Source organism: Ixodes scapularis, unplaced genomic scaffold, assembly GCF_016920785.2.
Source record: "Ixodes scapularis isolate PalLabHiFi unplaced genomic scaffold, ASM1692078v2 PGA_scaffold2__306_contigs__length_199485367, whole genome shotgun sequence".
NCBI classification, from domain to species: domain Eukaryota; kingdom Metazoa; phylum Arthropoda; class Arachnida; order Ixodida; family Ixodidae; genus Ixodes; species Ixodes scapularis.
In genome coordinates this window covers 18,852,785-18,877,960 of record NW_024609857.1, presented here as the reverse complement: position 1 = coordinate 18,877,960, position 25,176 = coordinate 18,852,785, and the positions used below count along the sequence as shown (strand labels likewise).

At 46.6% G+C, this 25,176-nt stretch overlaps 1 protein-coding gene across 1 annotated transcript in view; it reads right to left on the bottom strand.

Moving 5' to 3' along the window:
- Positions 1 to 12,675: 12,675 nt before the first annotated feature.
- LOC115318487 (4-coumarate--CoA ligase-like 6) overlaps positions 12,676 to 25,176 on the bottom strand; it is a 63,187-nt gene continuing 50,686 nt past the window's right edge. The window contains 2 exon segments of the mRNA XM_040218898.2: positions 12,676 to 12,813; positions 12,901 to 13,058. Coding sequence (XP_040074832.2) covers positions 12,676 to 12,813; positions 12,901 to 13,058 — 296 coding nt within the window.

Here is a 25,176-nt window from a genome sequence, read left to right as displayed (position 1 = left end):
CAGGCACTAACGGTCCTTATTAAAAAGAAAAACACGAACTCCGACTCTCTCACATCGAGCAATTTAAGGCCAATCAGTCTCCTCACCACTGATTACAAACTACTGGCGAGAATACTAGCAAAACGCTTGGAGATGGGTCTTAAGTTTGTTGTAGGTGACCACCAGGCCTATGGCTTTAAAGGGAGGTCCATCACCTCCAACGTTCACACTATGCGTATACTTACCGAAACCGCTGAAGCGACAGGCTTATCCGCAGCAGTGCTACAAATTGATTTAAGTAAAGCCTTCGACAGGGTTTCGCATTCTTTTCTGTTCAGTGTACTCGAGGCCTCTGGTGTCGGGAGAACTATAGCCAAATATATTAAGCTGTGCTATAAAGATATATCCACGCGATTATTGATCAATGGAATAGTAACTGAAAAGATAGCAGTGCAAGCCTCTGTTAGACAAGGCTGCCCGCTCTCGCCAATACTTTTCTCACTTTATCTTGAGCCTGTGTGTAGAAAGATTATTAACGATAATAGAATTCAGGGAGTCTCCCTTGCCAGAAATGCAACGAAAATATTAGCATACGCAGATGACGTTACTGTTGTTGCTGCATCTAGACATGAGGTTGTCCTCGCCGTACAACACCTCCTTGATTTTTGTGAAGTGACTGGGGCTGAAATGAATCACGAGAAATCTACAGGCGCGTGGCTAGGAAATTTTGATGTAAAGCCAGAGCGTTTTATAAATATTACCTGGAGCTCAAGTATCCAAAACTACCTTGGTGTTAGTCTAGAACCTCACTGCTTAAGTACTGGCAAGGGAGGAATTCATCTCAACAGTTTGAGGGCCAAAGTGCTGGACTGGCGCGGCCGAAACCTTTCTATGCTAAACCGTGCCTTTGTTTGCAACTCCGTTTTTTTCCCTACCGCATGGTATGCGGCTCAGGTTGTGCCGTGTCATGCAAGCGAAGTCCATAAGATGCATCGTTTTTGTGCTACCTTCGTCTGGAATTCTAGTTTTGAACGCATGAGACGCGCAAACATTTTTATCAGTCAAGCCAAAGGAGGTTTCGGAGTCGTGAATGTTGAGATCAAGCTAAAAGTTCAAAGGTTTTTATTTTTTCGTGACCAGCGTAACTCGGTCATAGTAAGATCATTCGTAAAACTTGGCGGACGTTTTTTAGCCCCCTGCCTTGTTGTAACCCTGGAAGGAGCGACGTCAAGTGCAGTACTGAGGTTCTATAAAGAAATCGCTGATGCCATTAAATTTTTTGAAGCGCGCTTCTCTCGGCAATACCTGAGCAAAGTGAAAAGAAAAGCGCTATATTGGGACACCATAGACACTGTCTTTCCACCGCCACTTTATCGCTCCTTCCAAGGGACCAGTGAGAAATCCACAGTCTTTAAGCGCCTCCGAAATTATCCCGTCCGAAAAGCTGCAATGGACTTCTTTATTTGCTTTCACACCGAAGTACTGCCAGTGAAGACGTGGCAGGAGAGAAAAGGGTTTTTTGTTCCGTGGAATTTGAACTGCGCACTGTGTCCAACGCCAGAGACTCTGCAGCATGTCTTCATCTTCTGCCCAAATGCAGAACTGTTCTGGGCGGACTTACGCTCTAAACTGCAAGTTGATTTGTACATGGACTGGCACAGTGCAAAATACCTCGAATTCGGCACTGGCCCCGACAGTAAATGTTATGAAGTACTTGCTTTGCTCGGGTTGCATGCAATATGGAAATCCCGCACAGATCACCTCTTGATTCTTGAAGGGGGCAAGCCGGCGTGGCGCCACTTTGAAGAAAGCTTCATGAGTACGACCAGCCTCGTTGAGGCAGCGAAAAGCTGTGAATTAGATGGATGGTCTGATTTGGCAGCGCGTCTCAAAGCGCCAAGGTCACTTCGAAGCCAGAGGTGATGGGTGCTGTTTTGTCAAACTGGAACGCTGAGCACTCCCTACGTCAATATGTGTTTTTAACCATGTACATAGTGCCCATTTTATGTAAATAAAAAAAAAAAAAAAAAAAAAAAAGCTCAGTGGAAAGATGTCCGCTTCACACGCAGCGGACACAAGTTCGATCCCAATTTGGAGCGCTGAGTTCTTTTTTTTTTTCTTTTTGTGTGTCAGTCATTTTGTGATATTTACATTTCTTTTTTTACAAGAATCTCTGAAAAAAAAAAGATGTTGTGGACGATACGTCACTGGACTAAATGGCATGGGATTCCCTTTTTGACACCTGCGAACTCAATGTAGTCACTTTCCACCTCGGAAGTCGGACGCTGCCCGATTCATATGCTCCATATAAATCGGGAAGCATCCGTTTTCCGAGGTGCCCGTAACTGTTCTACAGAAAATGCAGCCAGCCATTGCTCCCGATCCCGTTGATATTTCGGAAACTTGAGCAGACTTTGCCCCACAATACCACATTCGGATGCGGGAGGTGTGAGGCAGCTCTTCATGCGACATCTTGGGGATATTGTTTGCGGAGCCGGTCACGGGAATTCACCACCGGCACTCACTTCTCATTTCCAATTCTTCAATCTACAAAACAACTCATCTTGAACTGCAGAAAAGCGAGCGGAGCTAACATAACTACAAAGGAAGCGCACTGCAAACTATTCCCGCAAGATATGTCGTCTACTGCGGGCAGTCAACAAAAAAAAAAAAAAAAAAAAAAAAACGGAGGGGAAACAACGAAAAAGCGCACGGTTGGATGTAGCTACGGGACTTCCGGCACACCCTCACCCTCTATATTTTTCCGACATCCGTACGCAGGTTTCTGTTTAAGTTTCAAGTACTTCAATTTTTTTTTATTTATTAAAAATGTACGGGACTCTGTAGCAAAATATTAACCGGGTAATCTTCCCACAATAAAATAAATCGCCTAACAGAAAATGAAAAAAAAAAAAGAAAAAAAAGGTGGGTGTCAGTGTCCCTTTAAAGGGACCATGAAGGCAATTTAATTTTTTTTTTTTTTTGAAGAACGTGTTTTTGGAAGCATTGGGGTCCTGGCATGCCACACAATTTTTTCTAGAACGTTGTGACTCTTATTTCTGTAGCTGCAAATAAATTTGGGAAACCGAAACAAACATTCAGATTTCTTCCCTTTTTCGCCTCTGGAAAGAGAAGTGACGTCAACAGTGTTGTACGGAACGGCGTTCCAAGGAACGGCGTTCCTGGAACGCGTTCCTTCTAGGAGGAACGAAGGAACGCCGCCGTTCCATTTTGCATCGCTGGAACTGGAACGGGAACGCGTTACATTTTTACTGGAACGGAAAGAGTAACGGCGTTCCTTTTTTCGTCCAGTGGGATGATTTTTATTTTATTTCTAACAGGGAAAGTACGAAAGCACAAAAACAATATCTTTACGAAGTGCAGGATCTCTTTAACGTTTTGGCTACTAATCTTATGGATTATTTTGTGTCGTCCTCGCTTGCTAACAGTTTCGGGTGCAGGAGGGCTGGCGGGCATTGATACTTTTTTGAGTGCCCGAAACTGCGCTCCAAAAAGCAAAACGTTTAGTCGTAGGAAAAGACAAAGAAAGAGGGTTGTTGCAAACTCAGCTACTTTCTTTGGTTCCACGAATCCTCATACACCAAGAAATCTTTTTCCGATTACAGCCATTTTTGAACTTCAATAACGAGACCTCCAATAGACCCTTTCCGAAATTCAGTCTGGCCACTTTGATCACTATCATCATCTGTGGAACGGCATCTGTGCCATACGAATGGCGGCCTTCTAGTGACTGATAAAGGAAGACGTTGAAGATGCTCCTAAGCGGATATTGCGAGGCCTGTACGTTCGGGGGTCAGTACGAAGCGAAGTAGGGCTGGAACACAAGAGCTACGTAAGCGTTTATTTCTAACTGCTCAGATTCAGTCAATCTGTCGTGGCACACAATCGGCTTTAAAGCACTTTGGTGTATAGAATTTTCTCGAGGCATCTCAGTGGGTTGGAGCTTTGTTCTGAATGCACGTTCTTGGTCACCATCGACCTGAAAGTGATCGAGAAAGAACTCACACTGAACGATTCCTCGCGTGCCGTCGACTTGCGAAAGTGACGGTGCCGATACAAGTTCATTTCCGCCATTGATAGGGCAAAACCTAAACTGCTTTACGAACCACCAGATGGCACTGAATTTCTGAAAGGGTCTATTACAACAAGATCACAGATTGCCAGATATCGGATTCACCCTTCTATCCCGACCATTATTCACTTAAAAAATACACAAAAAAATAACCTTTAATCCTTCCTTTGTCCCCCACCTTCAACCTGAACAACCAATCTAACCTTCAAAACGAAGTATTTGTAGCTTTCAAGACTGACTTTTCAAAAGCACTAACCTCTCCTTCACTTGCTCCTCTTACGGACGGCAACATCGAGAAGCAACTGTTGTTAAGTTTGTGGGGATTTCGGACACTGAGAACTTCGGCGACGATGCGGACGGCGCGGGAGAAACGAGCGCGGGGTGAAAGCACGGGGCGCGAGGCGCGTGACGGGAGGACAGGACAGTTCAGCCATGGCGGCGCAAGCCACCGAACACCGGGCTCGAAGAATAAACATGTCTCCATCATGACTTTGCCCCTTCCTCCGGACAAGCGGTGAGCGAGAATACCACAAGTTCTAACACAGGGCTCTGTTGAATTGAAACGTGGGAGGTTGTTGTAAAACGCTCGTGCAATCTTGGATAAAAGTACATTTAGCTCGTCTGAATTATCCACTACAAACATGGACATGGTTAATAGTTGAGATTTTTAACATGAACATATCAACAAATGAAACCCTGCTTCCGCGTGTTTTCTTCTCCTGGTGCCCTTCCATCACGACTTACAAAATCGTAAGCTGACTATTAATGGGATATATTAAAATAAAAAACTGTTTTATTTAACTAAATATGGTAATTAGCAAAGAAATACAAATGTAACGTATATGTAACGATACGTTCTATTTCTTAAACTGTAACGGGAACGAGTTCCTTTTCACATATGGAACTTGTAACGGGAACGCGTTCCAAAAATCAGAAGGAACGAGGAACGAGATTTCGTTCCCTTTTTTGAGGAACGTGTACAACACTGGACGTCAGGGAGCACTGTCGGCATCGGTAGGATTTAGTGCACACTCAGTGTGGTTCCCGTGGTTCGCTCTAGTGCACGGCGGTCTGTGAAGAAAAGCTGGAAGAAATGGACGAGAACGCCGCGCTCGTAAACGAGTTTCAGCTCCCGTTCAGCGACCTCACGCCGACTGAACGGGAGATGCTGCTAAGGACGCAGAACTCTGGATTTGCGACCGATGCAGCAATGCTGCGTATTGCTGCATCGGTCGGCAGTTTATGCAAACTAACGTCGCCCGATCGACCGCACGTCTTTAACCGACCTCTCGCGCAATCTACTACTGCACATAAACGCGGCATGATTGGTGAGACACCAGTTCGCAAAGCGAACACGAGACGATGCACGAATCCAAAACCAAAAGTCCGCCGCCCCCCCCCCTCCCCCCCCCCCCCCCCCCCCCGGCTCGTACCTCTTTTTCTTTTTTTTTTGTCCATGGTTGCTCGATGCTTGTTACGCGCCCGAGGTAGCAGTGCGGGATGCGTTCAACCAGTGACAAACGGAGGGATCGCTTCAGATTATGATTTCATACACGGTATGAAACCTATTGATTCCCAACTACAACTTCAAAATATTATCCAACGTTCAAATAAACTTTTTTCATCACAACTCACCACCGAAATCGAAACCAAGAGCGCGTCTATCGTTTGAACCAATCGCCAAACGAGGAGCCCGTTGTCGTCACGCTTCGACGGCGCACTTTAGTTCACCTTTCTGCCGCCGCCTCGGTGGGGTCTCAGGCATCGTTCCCGGCGCTATTATTACCGCGCCTGTTTGCTCGATTGGTGCGGCACCCAAACTTCTGTTCGTGCTAGAACTTGGTCAACAGTATCTGAGACGTGCCTGACATCCATTTCAATCGTCGAATAAAACTTCGAAACTGCCTTTATGGTCTATTTAAGGCGCTTCTCAGTGGCGGCCATAGCTGTGCGCGCGTGCTGATGGCGAGCTCCCGCAGTTTTTATGCAACGTGGATTGCGCATCAACAAGATTGGCGGTCTTAGCACTCTAAAGGCCAGTTCACACATGTAGCAGAGCGCTGCAAGCGTAGCGCTGACGTCGCACCAAGTGCGTGCTGACGGGAGCGTTCACCAGCTCTTTGTATCGCACCGTCAAAATTGTTGCTTATGGCAAAGAGGAAGTGGAGGGGCCCTTCAGTTTGAGTGTAGTTTGAGTGAGGTTTCTGAATTCGGTGGTAAGGCTCGCGAACGGAATACTACTTTGCATTTGTGTAGAAAAGTAGTGCGCAACGGGCACGTCACCGACGTTCCCGCCATTTAATCGCATAGCTCGAACCTTCGACTAGCAGTCGAAATTTTTTCGCCGCATTGATACACACGTTGGAGAAATATAGCACGTGGTTCTTATCTGGCTCGTGGTGGAACCGTTGCGTTGAAGGTTACAGCTTCAACACTTCGTCCATTTTTGGGTGAGACGGATAGAACTTTCTACAATAGCTACATTATTTGAAAATGCCGACTGCGTTACTAAAGGCTGTTTGAGAAATAAACCGGTTAGCTGAGTTTGAGACGTTCTCTGTGTCTGTTCCTTCTACTGAAAGTTCTTCCGATTTCTTCCACCGCACTCTCAGGTGCAATACGACATGATTAGCTACCACCAGCTCGCCTGCACTCTCACCGTCTTTTCACTGCGTTACTATGCAGGATTTGGGAAGCGAATGGCGGCGCACAGCAGAAGACTGAACTGAATGAGGCTAGTTTGTTCAAGCGAAATGAGCTTTGTCATTTGTATTGGTTGTCGTTACTTGTAGAAAGAAGTAACAATGGACTTTAGTCACCTTTAGTCCAGTAACTGGAAAACAGCAACAATCCTTGCAACGCAGGTGGAAGAAAACGGCAGAGTGAAGTTGGAGAGGGAGATGTTGGAAGCATGGAGCTGCAATGTATCAACAGTCATCAATCATCTCTCCGATACGCGTTTCCTCTCCGACCTGATTACCTATTTACAATTGACGCAGCTGGTTTACACGAGCTAACGTTCGGGTTTGTCTATACTCCGTTCATCTGTACTCCTAAATGGGAGGCGAGCAGGAGAGGAGGAGGGGCATAGCCCCCTCTCCGTACCTTCCCCTCCTCCTCCTCAAGAGCTGCGCTCTAATTCGGCATTAGGAGGAAATTGTAAGCGGCGTTCATTTTTTGTTTTACTTTTCCTTCTTTCGTATTTTTTGTGTTATTACATCGTCTGATGTAAAGGGACCACCATCACTCTCTGTCCTTGTCTCCCATTTCAAACAGTGCACAAATAATAAAAATCATAATTATCATTATTATTATTATTATTGTTACTATTATGATTAATATTATAGCTCTTATTGCTATTAATATTATTATATGCGATTAGATGAGCACGTGAACGTGCGAGAGACTGCGCGTGTGGAATTTCCAATGAACGATTAGTTGTCAGCACGGTGGAAGAAACAGATTTAGGTGATGAATATGGCCGCTCTTCCTGCGGGAAGCGAGCGACCAGATCATGTTCGGAGCTAGCCTCGAACCAGGAGTAGTTATTTCCGCGCCGCCGCGGTGGGCGCTGAGGTGTAAGGTCCCTCCTCGGCGGCCATAGTGTCGGCGGCGTAGCGTGCTCGACTTTTCCGCGGTGTGATGGTGTGGTTGTGGTATGCGGCCAGTGGCTGGCCTCGTGTTTTGCTTTGGTGCTGTGTCAACCACACGTGCCACCATCGTGCACGAAGGTGAGCGAAAGAAGAGAACACAGATTTACGGACTCTGTTGGCTTGGTGGCGACGTGGCGGTGGTGAGGTACAACAAGAAGCGGTTAGCGAGGGAATGCGGGACCACCGCTGGGAGATACAACCGGAGCGGTCGGTTTGGGAGGGATCCCATACTTGGGCGCCATCTATCCCCGTGCGGGTGAAGCGCTCGGTGCGCCGAACGTAATCTGGTCGCCGCGTCGGACAGATTCATCACCTAAATGTTAATTCCACCGTGGTTGACAGTCAGCGTCTGTCCTCTGTGCTCCTTCTACTTTTGCCCGCCCTTTTGCGCTGTTTTTAATAGTGTCGTTCAACAACTAGCAACCCAACAATCCACCCTTTTACGATAAAATTGGTGCAGCATGATTATCGAAGCAATGTCCCACATGGCAAAGGCAACGCACTAAGAGTATAGCAATTTCTCGTATTTATGAAATACTTTTCTATGTGTACTTAAAGCATACTATTAGATTACGAATAATATATAATACGTATACACTGATTGCACTTTGAAAGACTAGGTACAAGGGCACCGCTAGAATACGAAGTACACCAAGTGTATATTACTGAAGGTATGCCAACGACGCACTTCAAGTGTACTTTTGTGTTTCATAAAACACTAAATTGACATACATTTACTTCTAGTTTTCGTATGGCTTTTATTGAGGACGGATTTTTCGTTAAGTTATTGGTGGAAGTGATACCTTTAGGGGCGAGGGCTTGTGGGTTAAAGCTGGATGTTGGTGAGGCATGGGGGGCAATTGGCATATTGTCAGGCGTAGTCTTACGAATACTACAGTTTCTAGTGTCTGTAATGGGGCTATGGAGTACAGTTCCATAGGCTCATAGTTGCTTTCTCATGGAGTATAAAACCACAGGGCGAATCCAGGGTACCTGATTGAACTTTTTTCAACCACGTCACAAATGCGCGCCTCACCGAACACATGATCAGCACACGTTTTTTCACCTCTACGCGGTAGAGAAGGGAGGAGGAAAGCGGGAGAGGGGGGTGGCTCGACGGTTGGGTAAAGAACCGCCATTGTTTCACGCGTACATGGATGCCGACACGAGATGGAGATGAGACCTCGGGATATTTGCTCCCTGGCTTATGGCCCTATCGAAATCAGCGCCATTATCTTCGCGTTGTCCTTCGACACGCGATCTATTGTTTCGGGCCCGATGCTTTTAGCTCTCCACCACGCAGTGTTGGGTGGTTCTCGCCGCCAAAACCTGGTTGTTTCCCGCTAAATGTCATGAGCCATCGTGTCACCGCCGTCCTCGGTGGATCGTAAGTAACCATGACACGTCACCATCAGCAGTGCTCAATTCACTGTCACGAGGCTTCTTATCATAGAAATAAGCGCGAAAGTGACAACCGACACGGTGGTCTCGTGCTTGCTAAACATCGGGACGTTCAAATAGGCCAATCAGGGCTATGAATTTGCTCTGTGGTCTTACTCCGCGTACTTCTGCAGCATTCTCAGCCCGCCAACTAGCCCAACTACATGCCTTGCCGCCATGGAAGTAAAACCAAGATATCGGGGTCGTTGATCAAAGGTAACAGACAAACAATTCCACTGGCCGCGTAACACTTCCTTTGTTTTCCCTGCTGAAAAGCTTTCACTCTCCCTCTATCTTTGATCCTAGTCTTTACGAAAAGCGTGAGGGTTAACGAAGCAGAAGATGTTTTCACTTGCCGCAGAAAGCCGACTTGGGAATCAAAACATGGCTCAGTTCGAAGCTGGAAGCATACGCGATGACACCCTGCATGGAACGGCACAGTCCTAGCTCCCTTTCTGATGTCGCCCCGCTCGCGAGAAATTGATACGGATGATGATGGTGATGTTAATAATTTCATTTCATTTCATTTCATTTTCATTTCATTTATTTAGATACCTTCATAACACTATAAGGTGACGGGTCGGTCGAAGCCAGTAGAGGCTTGAAGGACAGAACCCAGCAAATGAAATGTCACAGATAGCATAGAAGAAGTCCGTAGAGCACACATTTAAAACATGTATCGCACTATGTGAGAAACAGAAAATAATCACTCACAATATCCCAGCAAACATATTAGATACAACCTATAACACAACAATACATTATTGAAATTGTACAATGAATTAAATCGTAAAACTGTTCAATAGATTTTTCAATTTTCTCCTATTTGTAGCTTCAAAGAAGTGGTCGGGGAGTCGGTTAAAAATGTATGGCACATAATAAGAGCGCTCTCGCTTACCATATCTTGTGAAACACCGGGGGATTATGAAGCGATCACAGGTACGCAAATCTCTGCGGGGCACAAAGGGATGTTTAAATTCGCTACACCAGAAATGAGAAAGAACAACACATTGCAAAAAAAGTGAATGGAAGTTAGGTAGTTGTAGAGCCTCAAAAATGTCAGCTTCTGGTGCAAGATCATAATGATAACCAACACTTCTTAACAACTTCCTAAGGATGCGGTCAATTTTAGTTTGCCATATCTCTGCACAGTTACCAAATAATGTGATGCCATACCTTAGGATACTATAAGCAAGAGCAGTAGCAATTGATTTTCTAACGGCAAATGGCATAAACACCCTATTATTGTAAAGTAAGCAGCACACACTGCGAAGCTTGCCAGAAACATGGGTTAAATGCGTTGACCACGACAAATCTGAATCAAAGAATATGCCTAAGTACTTAACAGTGTCAACATATTTCAGGGAGCTACATGTACAATCAAGGCAGCTGGATCTGTGTAACATAAATGATGAGTCCAATTCTACACTCTTCAGCGGATTCCTGAAGCAAACAAGTCTGGTTTTGGATGTGTTAATAGTAATATAATTGTCATAAAACCAGTCCATTAGACGTGCAGAATCATGTTGCAATAACTGCACAGCTTGGCGGTAATTAATGTGACTAGAGACAAGTAAAGTATCATCCGCATACTGAAATATTTTGCAACTAGTGAGCCTTGTTGAGATATCATTAACAAAAAGATTAAATAACAATGGAGACAAAACCGATCCCTGGGGCACACCGGCTTTTAGCATCAGCCGAGCACTTTTGAAATTTCCTATGGATACGATTTGGGAGCGGTCATCGGGTCATGCGTAGCTCCCATTTTGTGTGACATTTTTCTTTCAAAGTGTGACAGGGGCATATTCCAGGGTTTGACGTCCTATCCAGTCGCACGCATATTCAGATACGTTGACGACTATCTTGTGCTCATGACAAAAATCCCTGACGCAGACGACATCACCATCATCAAGAACATATTCCTAGGTCAGGCCCAAGGATTGAATTTCACCCACGAGACTCTGACTAACAGCAACCTCCAGTTTCTGGATACGCGACTCACCTTTCAAAATGACCACGTCTGTTGGATGTATACACCTAGATCCAAGAAACGAATACTCCAATATGAATCTGCACACTCAAAACTAGTCAAAAGGAGCATTGTGTCTAGTTGTTTGAGCGCTGCCCTGAAAAAGTCTGGCATTCATTCAGCAAAGGAGAGCTTTGACGCGCAAGTATCAAGGCTCAAGGCGTCAGGCTACCCCACCTCCATCCTGTCTGACGTTGTTGAATGCATGATAAAACCAAACAGAACAAGCAAGAGAAGTGGAGAAAGAAGAAGTCGACCTGCGGTCGTCCCTTATATACACCGCATCTCTCACAACTTCAAGAAAATTGCCTCTAAATACGAAGTGCCAGTTGTGTTTTCAGCCCCCGACAAGCTTAAAAAGCTCTGCCCCAAAACCAACACCCCACGCACAAAGCCTGACAAATGCAGTGTTAGGCACGGCAACAAATACGTCAACTGTTGCAGCGGGCTAGTGTATTTGATCCCGTTCACCTGTGGGAAGGTATATGTGGGACAGTCGGGAAGATGCATCAACGTAAGGCTCAGAGAACATGCGCTATCTTTAAAATCCTCTCCGTCGGGGCATCTTGCTCTACATGTGAGGGACTGTAGATGCGCCCTTCTACTGCCCAGCACAAGGATCCTCAAGAGGTGTCCAGATAAGCGAACTCAAGAAATCCTTGAGGCTGAAGTGATTGCGACCAAAGGAGACGACTGCATCAGTGCTCCTTCGGTGACTTTGACATCAAAAGAATTAGAGTACATGAAATATTTTCCTTAGATATTCTTAATTTGCTTTACCTTCCTCTTTCTTTTTTTCTTAATATATTCACTGTCATTTCTTCACTGTTACTTTAATCATGCCCACCATTTCTTATTGTTTTTACTAATTTTCTTTTTTTCTTTTTTCGTTTTCTTTTTCAATTTTCAGTCTTTTCAGATCCTTTCACTCCTTTCTCATAAATATTTCTAACATTTAACGTTAGGGTTCTTCATCTTCCTCATCTTCCGAATTAAAACGTCAGTTGCGAGTAAGCGCTTGTCCTGTGTTGTCTCCCTCTTGTCCTTGTCTTTTGCGCTTTTTTAATTTTCATAACTTTTCTGTCCCAGTCTTAGGTTTACAATCATGTTCAACTTACACTAGCTCGCCTGCACTAACTATTTTTTCGGTGCTACTCTTCTCAATCAGGTGTAGTCTGAATGCCTTGGAGTTCAAAGAGTAATGCATTTGAAGCAGATGTAAGATTGGTTTGATAGATGTTTGGGAGCACGTGAGACATATTTTGTACTCAAGACTCGCAACGCTTGCGTTGCTTTCCTCTCGCCACAAGTTGCCCTCGGTGTTCAGGAAGACAGGGAGAAGGGAAGATTCCTTTCGCCTGCTTTTCTTTTCGAACATGACCATTTGCCAGTATTCGTTGTTTGTGTCTGGGTCGAGTGGCACCGGCGGGGCGTCATCTCGTGTCGACTTGGCTGTGGAGTATGCCTCCATAGAGCTTTCAAGCACCGTCGTCTGGACGAACGGCGCATTTCCTGTAGGTTTGCAAAACGATTGTTCGGTTGTAGATAGAGGTGAATGTCAAATCGATCTCCAATGGCGGATTTGAATGCTTGTATTTGTAGATCTTGAGGTAGACCTGCCAGAGCGTTACGCACGAGCAGCGTGGTTCTGCTTAATTGTTCCGTGGAGGGAAAGAACCGTCTCCAGACTCGATGATGCCCACCTTAAAGCTCGGCGGGCCACTGAAGTTTAGAGTGGTGATTTCGGGCTGCTTACTGGGCAGAGCCGGGGTAGCCGCGGTAGCGTCCATGGGGGTGAGGTCAGCCTGGGTGGTATCCATGTCTTCCGTTGAGGGCACGGAATCCGAAATGTTGTTCGGATCTAGCATTTCGAACGAAGTTGAGCGGTGAGCAGGGAGGGCACGAGTTCTCAGCGAACCATCATCTTCTTCTCCTCACTTTAGTTCGCCTGCCTCCCGTAAAGCCCCTCTATCCTAGGAAAAGTGGCGCCATTCATTGTTGTGGAAATGCCCGAGACACGCGCCGCGCGCCACTTCTGGGAAGAACATGGCCTCTGTATAATTGGGTTGTGTGTGTGTTTATACAGCCTAGAACTTGGTCTGCCTCACAGGGGCAACGAGTCTCCCAGCTGTAGATGAGCAATTCAGCCAGTGCGGTACAGCCGCTAGCCTGGGGTCTTTAACGTGCACCACGCAGTAGTGATACACGACCGCACGCCGGTACGATGCTCATCCAGATCGAAACGGGCAGGGGTGGGGCTCGAACCCAGGATCCCTGGGTTCTGCAGCGCGAGCTTTCGCTCCACGTGCTCCGAGCTGGTGTGCGCTAGACCACTCGGCCACCGATCCCCCCCATGGCCTCTGTAATCTAGCTCTGTACTGCGCTGTGCCGCCATGATCTTCCCAAGGGTTGCACGTTGCACATGCCTCGTGCATCGGCGCACCTTGCGCTACTTTTAGAACATGAAGGGGCTTTAGCCTCCTGTAGTTTTAAACGTCATCTGGGGTCAGCGCGTCAAACCACTAGTATCCTTTAATAAAGATGTAATATTTTATGTTGAAAAGTGGAGCAAGACAACATAATAAGAAAAGGTGGTTACCGTCCGGTGACCGAAGCAGACGCCCGGAGGCGTAGAGAAGCAGTCCAGCCAAGTCAAGGGTCAGCGAGCATCTGCTCTCCTTTTTTTCGGCCAGTCCTAAGCGCGCGCCGTTCGCTCGTGTTTATTACATCATAGGCTGTATCTGTCGCCGTGAGACCGGTAAAAGCCATCTCTTTTAATTCAAAGAATACAACAAAAGCTTTTCAGAGAGGGCGCTAACTCTGTCCAGCTGCCTCGACAGAGTCAGCGAAGGTACCAGGACAAAATCTTACATATCACCTGATAGAGATGTTATCGTTTCCCGGAGCAGTACCACTTCAAGACATCCGCCCCCAGCAGACAGCAGGCTCTACACCGGACGATAATAGCAGTGTGACGATCGTCAGAGTGTCACTGATACGCCCGCTGTCTGACATCTAGAGCAATACCGCCCGGGATTCAGACGAGATTCCAGTAACCGTTCTGAAATCCCCGGGGAAAGGTTTTAGAGATCAACTTGCAGAAATATTCTATGGTATTGTCTCTGGAATGGAAGACATTCCTCGTGACTGGAAGTCCGGAAAAGTCGTTCTGGTTCCGAAATTAGGCAGCGACTCTCAGTACCTCAGGAACTATAGATTTCCAACCGTGAGTAGCACAATATGTAGGAATTTCGCCCACATCATGAAATAGCGTATGACCACAAGGGTGGAGGATGAGGGGCTACTTACGGAACTTCAAGGAGGATTTCGACGGGGACGTCGATTGGAAGATACACTCTTTATTCTCACACAATTAATATATCGACGTGGCCAGAAAAGAAAAGAGGAGCCTCATATATCGCTTTCCAGGCAATGCAAAGGCGCATGACAGCGTCCCTCATGCCCGGGTCATTTTCAAACTAAAACAGCTAAACCTGTGCTCAGATTAGACCACACTCATGTACCGTGTATACCATGGGAAGATGATTAGGGCACAGCTATAGGTGAGGCTAACTCTGAAGATGTGTTGGTGACGAAAAGGATTAGGCCAGGGATGCCCGCTATCTCCTCTGTTGTACATGCCGTTCGTAGCCGTCCTTAAGAAGCAACTCATCAGTCGGGACTTGGGTTCTCGCAGACTCACCTAGAGCGGGGAGGCGGCGTAAAATCGCTGGTTCCGGGACTGACCTAAACCGATGTTGGAGGCGGGGGGGGGGGGGGGGGGGGAGGGGGTGTATTACTTGCGAATGGAGGCCGTCCCTAACTTAGCTAATCTTATAACATTGTCAGAAATAAAGCCCCTTGATGAAGGCGTTTTTTACAGGTACCGCCAACCTCTGTTAAACGCGCAAGACACGTGCCACGACTACTTGACCACCGTTTTTGTTTTTTAGTGAGAGTATGTTTATAGAGCATGAACCATGGCCTCCTCTATAGTCACAAAGCCTGGCAGTTCTCCGACGGAGCCATAGAGTGCCCGGTCGCAGATATGAAGCGCGAGGATCTTTTAGCGGAGAGAATTTCTCGGAAAAGCTGGAATTCAACGCACAGCTTTTTTCAGTGGTGAGGATACGAAACGTGGTTTCCAAAAACGAGGAGAAAAGAAGCGGTAGCGCGAGCAACGCGAGGAGCACGAGCGAACATTCCAACGCTCGGGATAAGTCGTCTCGCCACAGCGGGCGCCCGTTACCTGACTCTCCTCGCATCCTTTGTTTGCCGCTCTATATTTTCACTTTCGGCGGCCGTGTCTCGTGGTGATCTGCCAGGCTTTGTCAGTATACAGGAGGCTATTCCTGAACTTGGTCTTCCTCTACTGGTGACTTCTTTCTCAGGTGTGGATGAGCAAGTTAGCCAGTGCAGTAGTACCGCTAGACTGGGGTCTTTAACGTGCACCACGGAGTAATGATACACGACCGCAGGCCGGTACAATTTTCATCCAGATAAAACGAACAAAGGTGGGGATTGAACTCAGGATCCTTGGGTTCTGCACCGCGAGCTTTCAGTACACCTGCTTCGCCGTCATTCGCGTCCAGGGGCCACTCATTTCAGTGCTGCTCCACCATTTGCTTCCAAGGGCAAGAAAAATGCAATCACATCGACGGGCTTTAGGCAGAAAGGTTAAACTCTTTACGCAAGTGCGCCTGCCAGTCCGCCACCCAAAGTACTAAAATAAAAAGAAATAAAAAATTTAAGAAGGAAATAATATACATGCACACGTGACACTATATACCAGAGACTCCTATATTCGCAGCGAGATGTCTGGGTGTCGCCGCCTAGCGGAATTTTTTTACAATCCAGAGTGACGAGACTTTGATTTCTTCTCCTGGTGCAAGCATGTGCAATTCCGAGCTTCCAGGCACTATGCAAATTAAAACAGAAGCGCCTAAGTAGCAGATGCACAACCCATAGTGAGAAAAACAGAAGAGCCTTTAGCGAGCTCCTTACAGCGAATAAGTTTCAAGCATATATAAGTCTCTCTGTATATACACACTTGCATACACGCACAGGCGCGGGTTTATTGCCTGGGAAAAAAGATACTAAGAGAAAATCTGCTGTCCTAACTCTACAATCCGTTTCACCTTATGTTGCTCCGCAGCGAAGGCTAGGAGCGCGAGCTGATAGCGTTGGCAGCTGCCCTTAATGCACGAGAGCTTGTGCCGCCGAGATCTGCCCCAGAGCAAGGAGCTCGCGCTTGTAGCCTTTCATGCGGTGCATCGTAAGGTGAAATAAAGTATAGACGAAACCAAAACGGAAGTATAGCGTCCTTTGCGCGGAGCACCGGAGATTTTGTTGGCTAATTCATTGCACTTATTGGCGGTATTGCGTTATGGTATTTGACGTCCGGCCGTTCTAGACGACAATTAAAAACTGCATTTGAAGCGGAGTTACCCTTTAACGAACGTGGTTTTAATAATGCCTATTTCCAGACTAAAATATTGGCACTGTTGTTGCGGAAATTGGGTATGAGGGTTCGTATTGAATTCCTATTGGGTGAATTAATGAGAAGTAGTGTACTTGGTGTCTATCTGGGCGTTTGGCCCGCATGGGCAAGCTTTTTGTAAATGTAATATTTAGAACTTGTTCTTGTTTTTATTATGCACTATCGCATGATGCTTATTCGTATTTTTTTAGACTCCTGTCACTCCTTTCCAGTGGCGACGGTCTATATGTCCCGCGAAAAAAAATTCACAATTACATTGGTCAGCACCATGAACATAGTTTTCTTCTCACTTAACTATTATATATTAGCATATGCTGATACAAGAAGCTTCTACATTATACGCCATCATACCCTACGATGGGCTAAAGGCAGAAGCCACGGACCGCCAGATCCAGTCATAATCCACATAGAAATTGCGCGGTATTTCGCTTCGATGCACGTATCGGTGCCCGTATCTCGGATCACTGATGGGACTGGGCGGACAATGCATCGGATCGAATATCTCTGAGTGACTCAACAATTTTACATTGCAAAGAAAGCCACGACGTACAGGCTCTTTGCGATGTCGAAGCTATAAAAATGACGCAGCGCTTTTGTATTCGGAGCATTATTCGTCCAAACCTAATCAATACTAAGCGTGTCATATTTTAGCGTGTAAGATGACTGGACCTCATGGCCAGTTTTCTGACGCACGCTGTTTTAGTTCCCGATTCTCAGGACACGTGGCAAGATAGAGTGCCTTCATACACAAGCTCGCTTTTGCTTGAGTGGTGACCATCTCAGTCATTCTTCCGCCCCATCGTTTTTTTATGAATTTTGAAGCGCGCGCAATCTGGTATCACTCAGCTCGAGCGCGTAGCTTTGGTTAATGTATAGACGCCATTTTACCGCCCAAGTCACGCACCGAGAACGCGAGAGCGTCACGCGCTGGCACATTCAGGGCCAACAATGGATGTCTTCACCCTCAGACAGAGAGATGTGTAGGCACCCTAGAGCAAAATAAACGGAGAATTCGGAGCGCGCGACCGCTATCTGAACATCCTCTCCTGTGGATCTCTCCGGCCTCCCACCCTTTTCACTGTTTGCGTCTGGCCAAATACTTTACCATACTCCGTTTCATCTTACGTTGTACCGCAGCGAAGGCTAGAAGCGCGAGCTCATAGTGTTGGCAGCAACCCTTAATGCACGAGAACTTGTGCCGCCGAGATGTGCCCCAGAGCAAGGACCTCGCGCTTGTAGCCATTCCTGCGGTACATCATAAGGTGAAATAGAGCCATAGGGAGAATACATTCCACTTCGCTCATTTGAATTAGACAGAACGCCTACAGCGCCGAGTCCAGCCCTGACGGAGGGAAGGCCCGCGCCTAGTCTTCCTTTTTTTTTTGGGGGGGGGGGGGGGGGCGGGGGGGGCAAATAAGCTATCATCATCATCAGTCGCAGACATTTCACGACTACGCGCTATGCTACGCCGGCGGTCGGTGCGCCAGTGCAACCTAGTGTCTCAAGGTGTCAAACAACGCCAAATGTGTTACATAGTGTTTTCGTTTGACACTTTTTTGAAACGATACACACGATATACCCCGAATTTCAGCAAACATTAGTTTAGCTTAGGTTTCTGAATTTGGCTTTTATAAACAAAAAATCTTCCCAATGATGTGTATTTTGCCGTTTTGCGTTCAAGAGACAATCTGTTATTTTCTGTATTGCGTATGTTATTTCAGTGATGTGCGCCACCATACTTTGTTTCACCTTATGATGTACCGCAGGTGAAATGGAGTATAGTACAGTGCAGCCCTAGTGAAAAAAAAAAAAACCGCATCTCCACGTGGTGATTGATGTTGATTGGGGCGAAGCTCTGGTGGTGCTTGTCTGCGTAGAAGCTGAGCCGCAGCATGCCGAGCCTTTCGTTCGTTTTCATCCACGTCACGCTGCGGTCAAATGCTCAAATGCGTATGTAACCACGTTCCATACCACACATTCTCTTTCTGACATAGATGACAAGTAACGAAAGGCTCGTCATGCTACGGCTCACCGTCTACGCAGACAAGCCCCACCAAAGCTTCGCCCCAATCAACAGCATTCACCACGTGGAGATGCGTTCTTTTTTTTTTGCCCTACACGAGCACGTGCTCACGTGCTCGCGAACACGAGCACTTGACGCCGGATATCGGACGGACATACGGACATGGATAGCCCCTAAGGAGCTTCGCCCCTAAAATACACCAGGTCGAGGGCTGGTGTAACTTGATGTTACACCAGACTTTTTCGCAGATGTAATTTGGGACATTTTCACACCAGCAATCTGGTGTTCTGGTGGGACAACAGAAATCTGGTGTGTTGGTATGACACGAGCAATCTGGTGTTCTGCTGTGACACCAGCCATCTGGTGTTCTGGTGGGACACCAGGTTTTGTTGTTTTGTGATACCAGAGCAGCTGTTGACTGGGTGTTGCTTTACTCACAAAATAGGTACAATGATAAGTTCGACAACAACGCTGCTGTCATAATTACTTTATTCAAAAAAGCAAAAAAGCGCAACAGTAAAGCTTCGGAAGCTTTACTGTTGAAGGGAGTCGTCCGTGATCAACTGGAGTTTGTCCAAAGCCACTGCCCTGCGTCGAAGGACCGGACGCCCTGTCGTTCCGAAATTCTTGGCCTTTCAGCTTGCGGTTGACTCGTGTCTTAGTTATGCTGATCCGTTCCGCGTACCCATCCGCGCCAGAAATCTCTTCTAAGACATCATATTCAACAGGTGGCTCAATTATCTTGTCCAGCTCTTTCAGGGAAGCCTCCTTAAAGGAGCGATGCAACGATTTTTGTATTTTGCGCAAATAACGCTTATAACGGATCCCTGACGTTAATGACATGTGAAATACCCGTTCGTTTTTCATCACACGCAATCGAAGTCGCAGAAAAAAAATAAAGAAAAACGAGCAGAGTTCACCCCCTCAACTCTCAGCCAGAACAAGCGGCCACGTGATCTGGAGCCGATTATATGCCGCCAATGTTGATCATAGCCATGCGCTGTGGTTGGCTAGAGCCACTCTATATGGCAGCGTAGCTGCCAGAGTAGCGACACGACGCAAAATTATCTAGATACACGACGTCAGAAGCGCCTATAGTGATCTCCATTTTGGGCCTGGGAGGTTTCTATGGTAACCGTACTGCTAGCGACGCCGGGCGGCAAGCTTTATCAAGTTGATATCTCCATCCGTTAATTGAAAAGTGGTAAAAGACCTAAAAGGCGCTTTGCATGGCGGTACGGCACGGGCCTCTGGAGGAGCGGTGTCTGTTTCTTCTGTGAAATGAGACGATTTGCAGCGTGCACGGACAAGGCGAATGGATGGCGGCGGCTTCGTGGTCCTTGCACTTTCGGACTTGGCTCCTATGGAACACAATCCGATTACGCCCCTCACGACAGGACGATTGCCTTGGGTCATGACTGCTGCTCGACTGCCCCATAGTAAGAGAATGTATGCTTAACACCATACTTCTTCAAGACCCAATCATTCATTCAAGATGAGATTATCTCACCGACTGGCGGGGACCGACGTCGACGACGGTATCACCCTCGTTTCGGGGCGATGAACAGTCGACGGGGTTAAACCAAGAAGGACAGCATGGTTGTCTCCAAAGGATTGTTAGCGCCATCAAAAGAGACCGACGCCGGATAGGAGGTGTTCTTGCCGACAGGCCAAGTGGTCGTTCGGAAGTTTACGGCATGCAAAATGTCAATATTTTTATCTGGTGTAGCACGTATACCCGTGTCAAAGGGGCCATGAAATGATTCTTTAACTTCTTCCTTAGCTTTAATCCTCAACTCACAAGAGAACAGAGGAATCACGCGGTCGTGACATGCTAGGGCACCGGTGGGATGGCCCCAAGCTTCCACCGTGCTTTTTAAGCAGACCATAGAACTTGTCATTCGCAAGTGCACTCATGTGCACACAGTTTTCGTGTCAAATGCGTGAGCTGCGGTAGGCTGGCGTCATTTTGGCTTCTGTAGGCATTGTAAAGAGGATATTTAGAACCATACACACATGATGATAGCATCATGGCACACGGGCATTGATAAGTACAAAACGGGCCCAGCTACAAAAAATAAATATTACACTCGTGAAAAATATTTGTCTGCAACTTGTTAATTACAAAGACGAACACACCTCTGAGCATATAAAATTAATAGTGTGTGTTGATGCATTCTTATAGAGCAGGTCATTTCATATACGTCATTTGAGCAAACGCCTGCTTGTCACTTGAAAAAAAAAACAAAAAAAAAACAGTGCGATCAAATGTAAGCTATTGCAACGAAAGTACGTTTATCAAAGTCTTCAGAACTGTCAATTCGTAAAATCGACGATTAGTACAAGAGGCTGAAGGTCGCAGGCGCTTCCTCGCTTAAAGGTGCTGTGATTATTCGGTGACCCAGGGCTGAAACAACTTCCCCTAGGCCCTACACATGACGTATACCTTTCGTTACGATTCTAAGAAATTCCAACATTCAAAGGAAGCTAGAAAATGCGAAAATGTTATCCTATAAGCTATATCGTAATATCGTTGATTAGTACAAGACGTAAAGATCGCAGGAGCTTCCTCGCTAAAAGTTTGTGATTTCGCGGTTACCTGGGGCTGAAGCAACTTCCCCAAGGTCCAACATGGGACGCATACAATTCGCATTGATTCTCAGACATTCCAACGTTCAAACAAGGCTAGGAGTATGCGAAAATTGCATGCAAAATGTCTTATCGATCCTCGAACACATCCAGGAATACGAGCACCGCTACGGCGATATGACTGATGCTGTCGCACTGGAGCTAATATCCAGAGCGATCTTGCACAGAAAAGGTATAAAGTCACATTCTTTCAGATCTTCACGTTATACCTGCGTCAGAGAGCATGAAGAAGTCCGAAATCGTCGGCAAGCTGCGGCACATTACGACTACCGCGCACCGAACAAACTCGTATCCACCAGCTCTGGGCGCTGCCATCTTACCGATGACATCAAGGCTCTTGCGAGGTCACGTGACGAGTAGTCACTCGGTTGCTAAGGAAACCGAGCCAGCTCAGCTCGTTGCTATGGTACCGCGTGTGACCAATCACGGTGAGAGGCGGCACAGCGAAAAGCGTGGCGCTACTCTGGCAGCTACGCTGCCATATCGAGTGGCTCTAGGGTTGGCAAGGCACAGGACACGCGCTGCGTTCCAGACATTGTTATGGTTCGGCTGTTATCGTCATTGCAACGATTGGACACAGGACACCACCCGAATGCTTCACGAGCTATAGATTCACGAGCCCAAATCGAGTGCCCACGCAATGCTCAGGTCCAATCTATGAGCCGCGTTCAAATATCGTCACTGGGCGGTATTGCTACCGCCGAGCTACGTCATCAGGTTTTTCGAAGGAGAGATTGAATGAAAACGCTCGGTTTTGTCCTCGAAATTGCAGCGCAACAAAGGAGTTTCTTGGTCAGTGGCGTTGCGTGCGAGTATCCTTGTGTCCCACTAGTGCCAGGAAGCTCGTGTAAACTGAAAAACATTCCAATTGAATATCGTTGCGCCGCCCCTTTAAGAAGAAGAATATATAATGTTCCTTCGGGCTTACCGATGTCGGTTGGATCCGCTGCCAGCAGGACGCCAATCTCGTTGATGATCTTTGTTGTGGCGGCTCGCAGGGTAACCCTCTTTCGATTCAGGCGGTCGACGCCCTCCTCGCTCGTAGTAGGCATGATCTGGCCGTTAATTTCCGGTTTTCGGCACTAAAAATTGCAATAATTACTAGCTTTATTTGTTGTTTTGCTACCAAACCAAGCTCGTCCGAGGTCAGGAAAGCGCAGCAACACACATTTTTTCGGCTTCGACTCACAAAGAAGACTCTTTTATTTACTCAAACTTAAACAAGAATACCGGCGGAAAGGGGAAGAGAAACCATCGAAGAGGCGAGCCGGCGGGCGCCCCAAGCTGCTCAAGGCCGCCCGGGAATGTGCTGGGGACGAGGGGGACACTTCTTGAGCACAAAGGAGCCCGCCGCGGGGTCTTCGGCGACCACCACGACGGGAGGAAACAAGGCACCACGTCTGGGGACGGGGCGGCACACATACTAGTAGAAAACACGCTCACGGACTGGGGGGGGGGGGGGGAGTCAGCAAGAACACAACTCTGGTGTCACATCAAACTGCGTGGTGTGGAAACCAGGCTGCCTGGTGGACACATGAGCCGTTGTCGTGTGACACCAGACTCTCTTGGTGTATTCATCAGGCTGGTGTGCGGGTACACCAGCATTTCTGGTGGGCGCAAAGGCTGGTGCGCTCGATACACCATCATTGCTGGTGGGCACACCATATATTCTGGTGTCACAACAGGGTTCTCTGATGCCACACCACGATTGCCTGGTGTATTTTTCCTTGGGGAGTTTTGGAATTTGTATCCTCCAAACGAGAATACACTATTGTTCTCTCTTTTAAGGCGCTGCCGGCTGTTGGTCAGCAAAGCATTTGTCTTTGGTTCTTAGTTTTTAGTCTGTACTTATTTGACTCTGGAAAGCCGCGGAAAGGCAGCAAGCAGCCCGTACCATGGAGGCCCGCGGAGCAGCGTCTAGTGAACATGATAATATGATGAGTATATACATGCACGATGACGACGACATGGATTGTTGGTATTGGGGAGGATGGCAGTCCGATTCGCAGAAGTTCAGATTTTGTGGAGGTGGGTTGCGCGGGTCAGCAGCGAGCCATGGGGATCTGGCACGCCGTTCGATCGGTGCATGAAGGAGCCCCAGGAACATGATGGCGCTGTTGGTCACTGCAGCTGCGTCCACTGGGGCCGACCCAGCAGGCTCCAAGGAGGTAGCCCAGTCAAATACCAACGTGTCGATTGAATGTTGGCAAAGAAATGTTAGCCTACCGAGTCCCAAGACTTCTCAATTCACTAATTTTACACAATATTGATATAGATAAATTGAGTTTAAATGAATTACGTACTGTCATGTATAGCTTTGAAGTAGTCTACTGATATTTGGTTTTGTATATCTTCGATGTTGTATCTCTATGTTCTCGGTAAGTTGTTAATAATGCCTTCTCATGTCCATGTATTTGTATTTATTATGTAAACGTAGATTTTCTACATTGATATGCTATGAAGATTAACAAGGTAATTGATATCCGTTAAATGTGCTTGTTCTTTGATTGAATGCCTTTGTATTTTATTTTGTTCCCTCTGAGTGCTGCTGAATGTGACTAGGGCCGAGAGCTTGTCAAGCCGTCTATCGCGGCTTTTATTCTCGGCCCCATCATTACCTGTAACGGGAAATGAAAATAAAGCTTATTATTATATTATATTATTAAGTAGAAGCTGCCGCTTCCCAGGAACCAGGGGCCCTATGTTGCGCTTTTTGTACTCCCACGGCGACTATAGGGAGAAGGAAGTGACCGTAACAAAACAGCAAACGCAGATTGGATGTTGATTGGTGAGAGTCGCTGATGACAAATTTCCGCAGAAGAAAACAAAAAAAAAGTGAGCTTTGTTCTCTTCTGAGGAAATTCGTCATCAGCGACACTCACCAATCAACATCCAATCTGCGTTTGCTGCGTTGTTGACGCCACTTCCTTCTCCTGAGTCGCCGTGGGAGTCCAAAAAGGTCAACATAGGGCCCCTGGGCTCAGATTGAGGCACCGCCGTCGCCCGGTGTTTCGTCCTCTCAACGTCGTCGTTGTTGTGTTCTTTATTTATACGCGTATATTTGTATAGATAAAATAAGATATATAAAAATACACACAACCGAATGGCCAGCGGCGCGCCGTTCTAGTTATTTCTAGCTATACACGCCTGAAAGAATTTTGTTCAGTTTGCATCTGTAGCCGAGCTAAAACATTATGTATACAGGCAAATTCAAAGGAAAATATATACAATGCAAGTGTTTCTGACCCTACATAAGAATTGCTTATATTTGAAATCCAGGGCACAAATTTTGGTTGTAAACACCTAATTATTATATAGTCATATTATAACCGCCCCATTCTTAGTCAATATGCTGTCGAAAACGCATCGTACAAATCTTTTCTTTTGATAAGCCTATTTAAAGGTACCCTGGCCGCAAGCTTCTTGGGGCACGGCGGAGTACTAACTTTACAGGGGTAAAAAGCGGGCCGAGTTTGAAAGTCTCGAGGAATAAAAAGGATTAATTAAAATATTGAAATTTTAACTGCGGTGTGTGCTATGAGTCGGCAGCTTTTATATTGCTCGGGAACTTTACGATTCTTCACTTTAGTGAAAAGAAATTTAAAATTTTGTCAAAGTGGCCCTTAGAACTCGATGAAACAATATTATATCGGGCACAGGAATAAAAAGAATACAATTTCGAGGTTTAAGAGGTATTAAATAAGAGTGTATTAGTGCCCTCTATAGATATCCCGGAAAACTTAAGGATTTCTGCAGCAGTTTGGCTGAAATTATCATTGTACTGCGTTTTTCTGAGAATAGCCAAAA